Consider the following 11658-nt stretch of genomic DNA (forward strand, 5'->3'; position numbering starts at 1 on the left):
TGAAGCTCTGAGTCCAGATGAAAAGACCCACACCCCACATTGGAGGCCAAATGGTGAGGTTATTGAGTGGGGTGGGGAGGGTTCCAGAGCTGACAGCCAAGAAAGAATTCTTGAAGATGTCTTGGTGAAAAAAAAAAAAAAAGATTTTATTAAAACATGAGGACAGGACCCATGGGCAGAAAAAGCTGCATTGAAGTTGGGAAGAGTGTTTATATACTAGGAAGTTAGGGGAAGTAAAGTCAAAAGGGAAGGAGGCCTCTAAAAGGAGTCTGACGTGCTAAAGAAGACTCCTAATCTACCCTAGGACCTGCTATTGTCAAGCTTAGGTTGTTTTACCTCTAGTAAGGCATTTATATTTAGGAATGGTAGGGGGTCCTGGGAAAATGTACCCTGTATGTGCCTCAATTATTTGTCACTGGGCTGCAGGGTATCAGGAAATTTAATCTTACCTGCCATTTCTTTCTTGCTTTTTTCCTGCAACTCCATGGTGGGGAGGGTGTTAATAGGGGCTCCAGGAACCTGAGTCTATAGGCTTCTGGAAACTAGACTATTGATAAGATTGTCTTTTTCTTCTAACTTACTAAGATGTTTGTAAACTGATGGAGACTCATGTCCTGCATGACTGGGATCTCTATCAGTTAACCATGTGTTTTCTTTCCTTTCCTTTGTTCTTGGGCAGCCAGAGGAATGTCACACATATCCCACCTGAGAGTGGGGGTGGGGGGCTCTAGCTTGTATATTATGCTCCCTATTCACCCAGAGTTCCTTCTCTCTGGACCAACCACCCAAAGCCCAGGCTAGGGGAGCTGGTTCCCCTGTAGCAAGTAGACATGCTAATGAGGTCTCTGGGAGTCTCAGTTGAGGCCAGTCAGCCCTCAGGTCAGCCTCAGGTCAGGCATTACATCAGCTCTGGCCCTGGTGGTGATATCTAGGAGACACTGCCTGGGGGCTGGGGCCCATCACTGCCTCCCATGGACATCCAAGCTCCCATGAGGAAACTGCTTCCCTCCCAGACAAAGCTGGGATCAGCCATGGCAGGAACATTTCTGGCGATCCAGTCCTATCCCTGGGCTCCACAGTTCAAGACTATGGCCAGATATGGCAGATTAAATCAGTGATCTCTCAAGGATGAGGCTGAGTCCTTGCACTCACTGTGACCCAAGGTTCCCGGTGTCCAGAGTAGCAGGGTAGAGAGCCCCCCTTGGGGCGCCAGCCCCCCCCCCACTTCACACAGTGCAGATGCATGTCCCCATTGTCCCCCACCAGGAAGGAACTAAGGGCCAAGTCCCTTAGGGGCCAACTGAGGTCTGGGTTCACCCTGCCAATGGGGCATGGAGGAGGGGAGGAGCTGATTCTTGATGGCAATGAGGGTGCTTTTGAATGGTGGGGGTTCAGAGATGACAGCCATGAAAGGATTCTTGGAACATCTTTTGTTCAAAAAAGGTGATTCTATTAAAGCACAGGGACAATAGTCTTGAGCATAAAGAGCTACACTGGGGTTGTGAAGAGTGACTGGTTATAATCCATGGGGTTGGGGGACATAAAGTCAAGAGGAAGTTTCTAAAGGGATTTTCATATGCTCAAGTAGACTCCCACATTACTGGAGGCCTAGATGTTGTCAAGCTAAGGTTGTTTAACCCTCTAGCAAAGCATTAACATTCAGACAGTAAGGAATTCCTGGAGAAATGTTATACTCTGTATGTGCCTCAAGTTTCTCAATGGACTGTAGGTTTTAATGAAATTCAATTCCATCTGCCATTTCCTTCTTGCCTTTGTTCCCCATATCACTATGGGAGGGAGGGTGAAGTTGGGGCTCCAGGAAACTGAGTATAGGTTTCTGGCGATTAGGCTATTGATAAGATTCCCTTTTTCTCCTAACTTACTAGGACATAGGTAGACTGATGGAGAGTCATGACCTTCAGGACAGTAATCTCTCTCAGCTAACCATTTGTTTTCTTTCTTTTCCTTTGTTCTTGGGCAGCCAGGAGCGCCTGAGGATTGTCACACAGATCCCAACTAGGGGGAGGGGGATGCTAGCATGTATTTTCCCCTCAGCTTACCTTATGTTCCCTCATCAGGAACATTCCCAGGTGAGCTGTTGGGAGGTGCAGGGAGCAGAAGCGTGTTTCACACTGTGCCAGGGCCTGGGGTGGGTCCCTGGGAGGGCCAGGATCTGGGCTCCATGAGCAGCACAGGGTACACTCTGTCCTTCGTGCCAGGAATGTCCTTTTCAGCTGCCTCCACTTCTGTTCCCCTTGGAGAACCAGAAAGCAACATTGGCTCCTTTGGTGTGAAGAATTCTCTGTTTTCACCAGGTGCAGGAAGGGGGTCCCACCACCCTTACCACACCCTGCTCTTGAGCTCCAGTTGAGAGGCTCCTGGCAGTCAGACAGCTGGTCCAGATCGAAGACCCTTGACCACTCACAGTGCTAACCAGAGGGAAGAGAGTGTGGAAGGAGTCACTGTCCCCTCCAGAGATGTGGAGATATGGGGAATGCACCCTCCAGCCTCCTGGACCTTTCTGCCCCTCATCTTGCATAATTCTGACCTGAGGGAAAGGGCAGAGAGCTTGCCATGATCCTCAGCACGAGTTGCTGGCAATTGCCTCATCCTTCCAGGATTTGGCAAAGGATAAGTCGCTCCACCCTGGGGTGAGCCATTGGCCACAGAGACCATAAATAGCATCCCCCCAGAAGCCTCCTCACTCATCCCTTCTTTCAGGGAAACTGAAAGTGGTGCCTGCCTTCTTGGCCCTGAAATCATGGCCTTAGGTCTCCTGTGGTTGGGCCTTGTCCTGCTGGGAGCCCTGCAGACCAAGGCCCAGGACTCCACCCCAAACCTGATCCCAGCCCCTCCTCTGCTCTGGGTCCCTGTGGAGCCTGTCTTCCAGGAACAGCTGGTAAGTGACCTGAAGGGGCAGCTGCAGGGAGACCCCCGAGAAGAGTGTCAACAGAGGGGAGGAGAGGCAGGATGGGCTCAGGCTTTAGCTCAGTCTGCTCTCTCGGGTGCCCTGATGGAAGGCACACCCCATGCCCCCATCCACACCCAACCTTGCTGACAAGAGGGTCAGCTGAGCAGACTCCCCTGGTCTACACTCTCTTCCATAATCCCTGCAGTCCTTGCAAGGTGGGAACATCTTCAGGCCCTCTACATGATGAGGAAACTGAGGCTCAGGGAAGCCAGCTGGCCACTTGCCAAGTGTCACCCTGTCCCTGACACACTCAGGGCTCCCGCCTGGCCTGATGGTCTCCAGCTCCTGCCAGGCTCATCAGCCCAGCCTGGGTCCCTGGTGGCCAGTCTGGGTCCCTGCAGTCCCATTAGAGGTACTTATGTTACAGGCCCAGACCGCCTAGAGGTGCCTGCAGGGATGGAGCAGGAGGGCCCCCTGTGGCTGCCTCTGGCTCTGCCTATCATCAGCCCCCACTGTAGTTCCAGGGGAAATGGTACGTCTTAGGATTGGCAGGGAACGAATTTAATAAAGAAAAAGACAGCCAGTTGAAGATGTATACCGACACCTTCGAGCTGAATGAAGACAACAGCTATAATGTCACCTCTGCCCTGGCCTGGTGAGAGCAACCACTGCCTAGAGGAGCATGGGGTGCTGAGAGGACTGCTGTGGAGGTACAATAGGCAGACTGATGTCATAGCCAAGGGGTGACCAAAGCTGAAAGATGATCATTCATCCTACCACTGGGTACTGGATCCCTGTATTTATTCCTTCTTTCATTCACTGGATCAACATTTCTCAGTCACTTCAGCACAGACACATGACAGTTCTGCAGATGGACACAGACTGTCATCAGGAAACAAGACAGAGAATAGGTGTCCTAGAATGGGAGGAGGGTCACTGGATCCAGCCTAGAATCCCACCTAGGGCTTTGTCAAGAGCTTCCAGGGAGATGGTCTGTGGGATGGGCCTTAGGAACCAACCTGCATCAGAAGGAGGCCTGGGACCTTCGTGGCAGGGCTGCTGGACTGAGTCAGAGAGAGCCACTTCTTCAAGAAACAGCAAGCCATTGCATGGCTGCCCTGAGCAGGAGCTGATGAGTAGTCTGGAGGGTGGGGGGGTGGCCACCCTGGCAGGAGCCTCAGGTACTGGTGAAGAGCAGGTGTGGCTGTAGCAGGGAGAATGATGGTGTGCAGCCCAGGAGGCTGATCAGTCATAGGTGGGAGATGACCAGAGCAGGGGCAGATTAGGACCTAAAGAGGGGAAGCAAGGCTTACCCAGCTTCTTTGGGTTTCTGGCTCTGGCACCTGGGGATGGGGCTAGAGCATCCGTCATAGAAGGATCAGAAGAAAGACAGATGCTGGGAGATTGGCTCTGGGGTGACAAGGGACCAGATGGGATGCAGGTGAGAGGTCAGGTTTGGTCCAACAGCTAAGGGAGTCTTTGGCATCCAGCAGACTGGAGCCTTGGTGGTGATTTCCCCAGGAGAGGTTACAGCAGGAAGCCACAACATAAGATAGGTGACAGGGTGCCTGGGTGGTCAGTTGGTTAAGCATCTGAGATTGACTCAGGTCATCATTTCATACTTTGTGGGTTCAAGCCCTGTGTCGGGCTCTGTGCTCACAGCTCAGAGCCTGGAGACTGCTTTGGATTCTGTGTCCTCCTCTCTCTCTGCTACCACCCACACCCCAGTTCATGCTCTGTCTCTCTATTTCTCAAAAATTAATGAACATCTAAAAAAAGTTTTTTTAAAAAAAAGAGTAAGTGACAAATGCTTCAGGTGGGAGAGAGAATATAGAGGGAAAGCCACCAAAGGGAATCAGCCCAGAAGAAGGAAGGACAGTAGGTGCAGAGAGAGAGTCTGAGTAGGTCAGGTGTCTCAGGGCAGAGTTGGCAGGGACAGGCAGGGATGGGCTTAGCGGGAAAGAGCCAGACCCTTCTGAGGGGTGGGATGCGGGTCTCCTGCTGTGGCATGGTGGGCTGTCACCCTCTTATCCACCCTTCTCTTGCTTCCACAGGGACCAGCGTTGTGACCACTGGACCAAAATTTTCACCCCAAATTTGCATCTAGACCAATACACCCTGGGCAACATTGAGCGTGAGTCCTCAGTGGGGTGGGTCTCCGGGAGCAAAGACCTCCCTGCCGCTCCACACAGATGCCATTCTGTGGAGTCCGGGTAGGAATCAATAGCTCCCTCTGCCTGGCCAGGGCACGCTGATCCTTCACCATCCACCATGCAGGTTACACTGGAATCCAGAGCTACACTGCACAAGTGGTGACCACAGACTACAACCAGTTTGCCATACTGTACTTCAAGAAAGTTTATGACAACCAGGAGAACATCAAGGTCATCCTCTATGGTGGGTCTTACACCTGGTGGGACCCAGCTCTTGTTCATGCTGGGGGAGAAGAGGCCCATCGCATCCAGCCCTCAGGTCCCCTTCACTCTGAGCCCCAGGGAGGCGGGAGAGAGGTCTTTCCACAGAACCCCTCATGAGGAAGGGGTCTGTGTCTTTGTTCACATGTTCGACAATCATTATGGAGCTTTCACCAGCCACTAACCAGCCATCTTGGCCACAGGGAGGACCAAGGAGCTGCCTCCTGTGAAAGCAATCTTCATCATCTTTGCCAAATTCCTGGGCCTCACCGATGAGCACATCATCTTCCCTATTCCCAATGGTAATCACCAGCTGGGTAGAGGAGAAAGGCACATGGGGACTGTCCAGGCTGGATGTTGCCTCACTAGGGAAGGGGGGAGAGGAGGGATGAAGACCCCTGCTGTAGTCACTGGAGCCCCAGGAGCCACTTCAGGTTCAGGAAGACCCTGCCACACCCAGGGTCCTGGTTCCCATGTGTTCTCCCTCACACTAGCTCAGACCTGCCCACATGAGTATTGCACATGTGGGACAAGTTTCCTCAGTCTCCTTGCCTGGCCACCTCCCCCTCCACCCAGTCCTGTTTGTCCTGGGCCAACTCCCCCTTTGCCTTGAGGCTGGTTCACCACTGACTTGGCAGGCACCCTTGTCCTCAGGCATCCTGGTCTGGTCAGGTGCTTCCCCAAGGCTGAGGGTGTGTCAGGACTCAGCAGGTAAACAGGCGGAAGGCTTGGTGCCCAAGCAGCAGTGTGGCTGGGCCTCACCTGCCTCCTTTGGAAAATGGGTGTCACCCAGGTCTGCTTGTCCTCAGGCCTCTCCTCCAGTCTCCTGACCCATCATCCAGTCTTCTGCTGTACCGTCTATGAAGGGAACGCCTAGAGCTTCTGTGGCTAGACTAGGCTGAGGCCCAGGGTAGCCCAGAGGCAGTGCAGGGGCCCTGGAAGTCAGTGATCCCACACACACACCCCTATCCATGCTGACCACTTTGTCCCCCACAGATCAGTGCATCGATGAGTGAGCAAAGGTGTGGTAAGTATGGCTGGAGAGGGGGCTGATGGAAGCCAGGGTGCAGCTGGGAGGGTGCCCCAGATCTGCCTTTGTCCCACCTGCCCAGCACTGCTGCCCTCTCTATTCCCTTGACTCCCTCTCAGGTGCTCTCTGGCTCTCTCCACCCCATCCTCTCATGCCGACCTCTGCCCAGGGTACTGCCCAAGTGTTCCTACCAGCCTGGACAGCCCTGAGAGAGCCAGGAGACCCTTCTCACAGCACAGCCCACCAGCTGCTCCCCAGGCTGCCCAGCTGACAGAACCCCTCCTTGGTTGCTAAATAAACACATGTCCCCCGGTCCCCATTCTGTTCTCCTTGACCTCTGGGCCTTCTGAGAGAAAAAAGAGCAAAGGGTAGGCTTCTATTAGCATCACTGCCAGGAGCTGTGATCCTCAGAAAGGGATTGAGGCCACAGAAGGCCAGAAGCCAGAAGACTGAATACTTCCAGCTCCCAACTCCAAGACCAGCTCCAGACCATCAGCAGCCCTCAGTTCCCCTTGCCTCCTAGCACACTGCTGGGGCACAACTCACACCCATGTTCAGCCACCAGCTGAATGGTCCAATGGAAGAGGCCCAGCCAAGGCCAGGCAGCTGGAGAGGGTTGGGGGGGCTGAGTTGGTGGCACCCCCACTTCACCAGAATTGAAGTTTTGGGGTGATTGGGGGTCTGGAGCCAAGGGTCAAGAAAGAATTCTTGAAGACATCTTTGGTGCAAAAATGTGATTTAATTAAAGTACGGGACAGGATCCATGGGCAGAAAGAGCTGCCCTGGGGATGTGAAGAGTGACTGCTTATATACTCAAGTTGGAGGCAGTAAAGTCAAGGTAGTTTCCTAAGAGATTTTCATATGCTAAAGAAGATTTACAGAATACTGGAGGCCTAGCTATTGTCAAGCTAAGGTATTTTTCCCTCTAGCAAACATCAACATTAAGACAGTAGGGAGTTCCTTGAGAAATGTTCTTCTCTGCCAGCCTCTAGTATCTGTCAACGGGCTGCAGGGTATCAGGAAATTAACATTACCTGCCATTTTTTCCTGCCTTTCTTCCCCATATTACTATGAGGGGTGATGTGGGGGCTCCAGGAAACCGAGTCTATAGGTTTCTGGAGATTAGGCTATTGATAAGATTGCCTTTTTCTTCTAATTTACTAAGATATTTGTAAACTGATGGAGACTTATATCCTCCATGACTGGGATCTCTATCAGTTAACCATTTGTTTTCTTTCCTTTCCTTTGTTTCTGGGCAGCCAGGAGTGTCTGAGGAATGTTACACATCTCACCTGAGGTGGGGGGAGGGGTAATGCTAGTTTGTACTTTGCCCACAGCTTGCCTTATTCTCCCTCATCATATCACCCCTTGTTGCATCCACACGACTCCTGAATCAGAATGCTATGGGCACAGTGACAATCACAACAAAGTTTATTGCAATGAGAGGCAAGCCAACCGATCAGGACTGACACTCTTGACAAGAGTGCGGTCTTGAACAGCCAGGGTACAGAGTTTTTATAGCCAACCACATCATCTTATCATCACCTGGGAACAGAACAAAGGAATAGTTCCCAGATGGGGGTGGAAATAATTCAGACACGCCCTTGCCCCAATCCAATCAAACACTAATCCAGTTGATTTTCCTTGAACTTTTGTTCCCTTGATTGATAGGATAAGGCTGTTATCTCTTAACCTATAGTGTTAAAACAAAGCTGTTATTTCTTAAGTCTACAGGTTAGCCCTACACTACAATTTAACCCTTACACCCTAAACAATTCTGACCCTTACATCTTTAAGGTTGTTGCAGGTGGAAAGTTTCATCTTCTGTAGCTATTTCTTGCTCAGTAGGGGTGTAGAGATGTCCCTACCTATGAGTCAATATTGATCAGTTGCTAAACATACAGAAGAGTTACAGAAGGCAGAGGCTGCTGGATCCAAAGTGGATAAGAAGTATGAACCTCCTTAAGTAGAAAGGATCATCTTTTGGCTTGAAGTTATTGTAGTGATGGAGTCTTGTCACCATGTGGAGAGACATGGTAGAAAACAGCAAAATGTAATTAGAATAACAAGAAAGAATTGCCCAAATAAAAGTCCTTTGGGGTGTTGGTGGGGTGGTAAGGAGCTGACAGCCAGGAAAGAATTCTTGAAAACATCTTTGGTGCAAAAAGGTGATTTTATTAAAGCACAGGGTCAGGACCCAGGGGCAGGAAGAACTGCACTGGGGTTGTGATGGGTAACTGATTATATACCCTCAGGTGGGGAGGGGATCAGGGATAAAGTAAGTCTCTAAGGTATTTTGAAAGCAAGGTTTCCATGACCTTGAGGGACCAGCTGTTTCTAGAGCAACACCATTATTACTGTTGAATAAAACCTCAATCATGAGACCCTTCAGATGCATATCATGGGGGGGGGGGCATAAACTTGGAGTATGATTGCTAGCATATACTTTGGGGCAGTTGAGATAAAGTAAGTAGACTTACAGGATCCTGGAGGTTGGGATAATGTTAAGCTAAGGTTCTCCTTGCCCCTGGCAAACTGTCATTAATGAGGCAGCTGAGATCCCAGAGGGAAGTTACTCTACTGGTTTCAAGGACTTGCCAATAGGCTGTAGGCAGTAAGAGGATTTAATTTTTCATTTGCCTTGGTTTCCTACATCACCATGGCAAGCATTTAAATGCCTTTCCTTTGTTCTTGGGTAGCCAGGAGTGTGTGAGAAATATGTCACATATTCCACCTGGGGGAGGGGGGATATGCCAGCCTGTTTTGCCCTCATTTTGCTCCACGCTCCTAGATCATATCTCCTCTGAACAATTTTGACCCTTATATCTTTAAGGTTGTTGAAGGAAGAAGGTCTCATCTTCTTTAGCTTCTTCCTGCTGAGTAAGGGCACAGAATTGCCCACCTATGGGTCAATACTGGTTCATCAGGGAACATAGGGCAGTTAAGTTGAGCCAGCTGAATCCAAGGTGGACAATGTGTATGAACCACCTCGAGTAGAAACGATCATCTCTTGGCTTGAAGTTATTGTAGTGAAGGAGTCTTGGCACCAGGCAGAGAGACATGAGAGAAAATAGCAAAACATAAGTAGAATAACTAGAAAGATTAGCTCAAATGAAAAGTCCTTTGGTAGCTAACAAAAATCCTCCAGCCTAAGAGTTTAACCACTCACTAAGGAAAGAGAGGGATTGTTTAATGTGCCAATTTGAGTATTCATGTCAGTAAGAAATCCAGAATGATTTTTGGCTGTAATCTGGAATGTATACACAGCGTTTTGTTCTTATGAGAGTATAAGTTCCACTTTGTGCAGCACTTAAAACATCTAATGCCATTCTGTTTTGTATAAGTGTTTTATGCATTTGAGTTATTTTGTTATGGAATGTGGTCTGGATCACCCAGCAGAAGAACCAAGCAGCACTTGGAGATCTTGGAAGGCAGGAGGTTTATTTCACACCGGTGTACCCAGAGGAGATAACTCTTCAGAGGTCTGAGTCCAGAGCATAAGCAGAGGGGACAATTTATAGTCTGTTACTTCTGCATTCTGCATTAGTTGTAATTTGGTGTGCACAGCAAACTGAGTGGGAAGAAAAACCCAGAAGGGGAGTCTTCAGTTGGGGACTGGAATTCCCCTATCAGCCCTGTTGGCCATCTTATAACAGATTTTTCCCTATCATTCCCCCCCCCTTTGATGCCCCTTTAAACAGATGTAGGCTGTATTAAAGGGCATCATCTTCATTTATTAATGGCTTGTCCTTTTCCTTAGTTCCCTGACTTTGGTTGTGACTATGTCTGACTGGTCTCTGAGGAAGATACAGGTGCCCCCTTTCTCAGCAGTGAGGTCTAGTGCCTGTCTGTTCTGGAGGGCAACCCCTGCCAGGGAACTTATTTGGCTCTCTATGGACACTAGGGAGTTGGCCACTCGTTAGTCCCACAGATGAGCCTATGTCTCCTATGCGACTCCCTATCCCCATGGCTATCCCTGCCCCTAGGAGGACGGGTAGTAACATCACTCGTTTAGCCTGGGCCTTAGAGCTGAAGGTTAATCTAAGCACCAACTTTTATCCTCAGAATTATTTAATCTCTTTTTCCTGACGCTTGAGGCACATACATCAGAGCAAACACTTCCCAAAATGGCATTAGGAACCTCCCTACTGGCAGGCAAACCAGTAGACTGAAAGAGGTTACACCATATTTAAGCTTTTAAGCCCCCCAGATTCTTCCACTGAAGGTGCCCTGCTCTTACAAATGGGGCCCAGATTAGAGGCAATCAATACCAACAAAACATCCTATCCATAAGAGGAAGGTGAGTGCAAACAGGAACCTCTCACTGTTTCCCCAGCTTTCTGGGGCAACCTCTGCCAATCCGATGGCAAAGAGTAAAGACAGTGTATTTATTTTATTGGGCCAGTGATTCCTCAAGCTTCTGCCATGCATAGAGCAGCCAGCTTCCGGGATGTGGCTGGAGCAGGGCTGAAGATCAGACTTGGGTCAGTCTTCCAAGTCTGGGCTCTTCAGGATTGGCCCTCTTGACTCTGGAGTGATACCTGTGACTTTGAGGGCAGTAGGGGTGGTCGGGATAATGGTATGAGGCCCAGTCCACTGTGGCTTGAGAGGGTCTTTTTTCCAGTCTTTGACCTAGACCAAGTCCCCTGGTGAGAAGGGGTGTACAGGAGATCCTAAAGAGATTGGGGCCCTCTCTATGGTATATCATTGTAATTCATTTAGGGTGGCCCCTAAAGCTTGAAGTTGTTCCCTTCCTGGGAGGCTCCCTAGACATGGAGGGGGCCTCCCATATATTAGCTCAAAAGGGGAGAAACCTTGGGTTCCTGGTGTGTAATGGGCATGCAGGAGGGCCAGGGGCAACAGGTCTGGCCATGGGAGGTTCTGTTTCTTGACAGAACTTGGCTAAGGTTCCCTTAAGGGTGCAATTCATCTGCTCTACTTTTCCTGAGCTTTGAGGCCAGTAAGCAGTCCACCACAAATGCATGCCCATTATTGCTATAGGTTGTGGCTGGTAAGCCTAACTGGGGGACAACTTCTTCTTTGAACTCCTGGTGGGGGTCACAGCATGGATAAGGGAGGGAGCTATGTCTACCTCCTTATTAGCTGCTATATTGGCTGCTTTGTCTGCTAGACGATTTCCTTGTGCTGTAGGGTCATCTCCCTTCTGGTGTCCTTTGCAGTGTAGAATTGCAACTTTTTTGGAAGCCAGAAGGCCTTGAGGAGCTTTAATATTTCCTCCTCATTTTTGATGGTCTTCTCCACCATTGTGAGGAGGTCCCTCTCTTTGTAGATTGCCCCATGTA

The 11658-nt window shown here is 49.9% G+C and overlaps 1 protein-coding gene across 1 annotated transcript; it reads left to right on the forward strand.

Moving 5' to 3' along the window:
* Positions 1–2761: 2761 nt before the first annotated feature.
* Positions 2762–6341, forward strand: LOC124526904 (neutrophil gelatinase-associated lipocalin-like). Its single transcript, XM_047100108.1, has 6 exons — positions 2762–2899; positions 3430–3566; positions 4966–5045; positions 5189–5308; positions 5529–5627; positions 6322–6341. Exons 1-6 carry the CDS (start codon positions 2762–2764, stop codon positions 6339–6341), a joined length of 594 nt encoding a protein of 197 aa, XP_046956064.1.
* The last annotated feature ends 5317 nt before the right edge of the window (positions 6342–11658 follow it).

This window comes from Lynx rufus, unplaced genomic scaffold (assembly GCF_022079265.1).
Source record: "Lynx rufus isolate CCGP_SWC_20201006 ecotype Redwood Valley unplaced genomic scaffold, mLynRuf1.p SCAF_10, whole genome shotgun sequence".
Lineage (NCBI taxonomy): Eukaryota > Metazoa > Chordata > Mammalia > Carnivora > Felidae > Lynx > Lynx rufus.

What these genes read in the sequence shown, in the direction of transcription:
- LOC124526904 (XM_047100108.1), top strand. Translation starts at nt 2,762, where the DNA reads ATGGCCTTAGGTCTCCTGTGGTTGGGCCTTGTCCTGCTGGGAGCCCTG. An exon ending in GTCACCTCTGCCCTGGCCTG is followed by an intron (nt 3,567 to 4,965) that starts GTGAGAGCAACC and finishes TTGCTTCCACAG; the next exon opens with GGACCAGCGTTGTGACCACT. An exon ending in CATCTTCCCTATTCCCAATG is followed by an intron (nt 5,628 to 6,321) that starts GTAATCACCAGC and finishes TGTCCCCCACAG; the next exon opens with ATCAGTGCATCGATGAGTGA.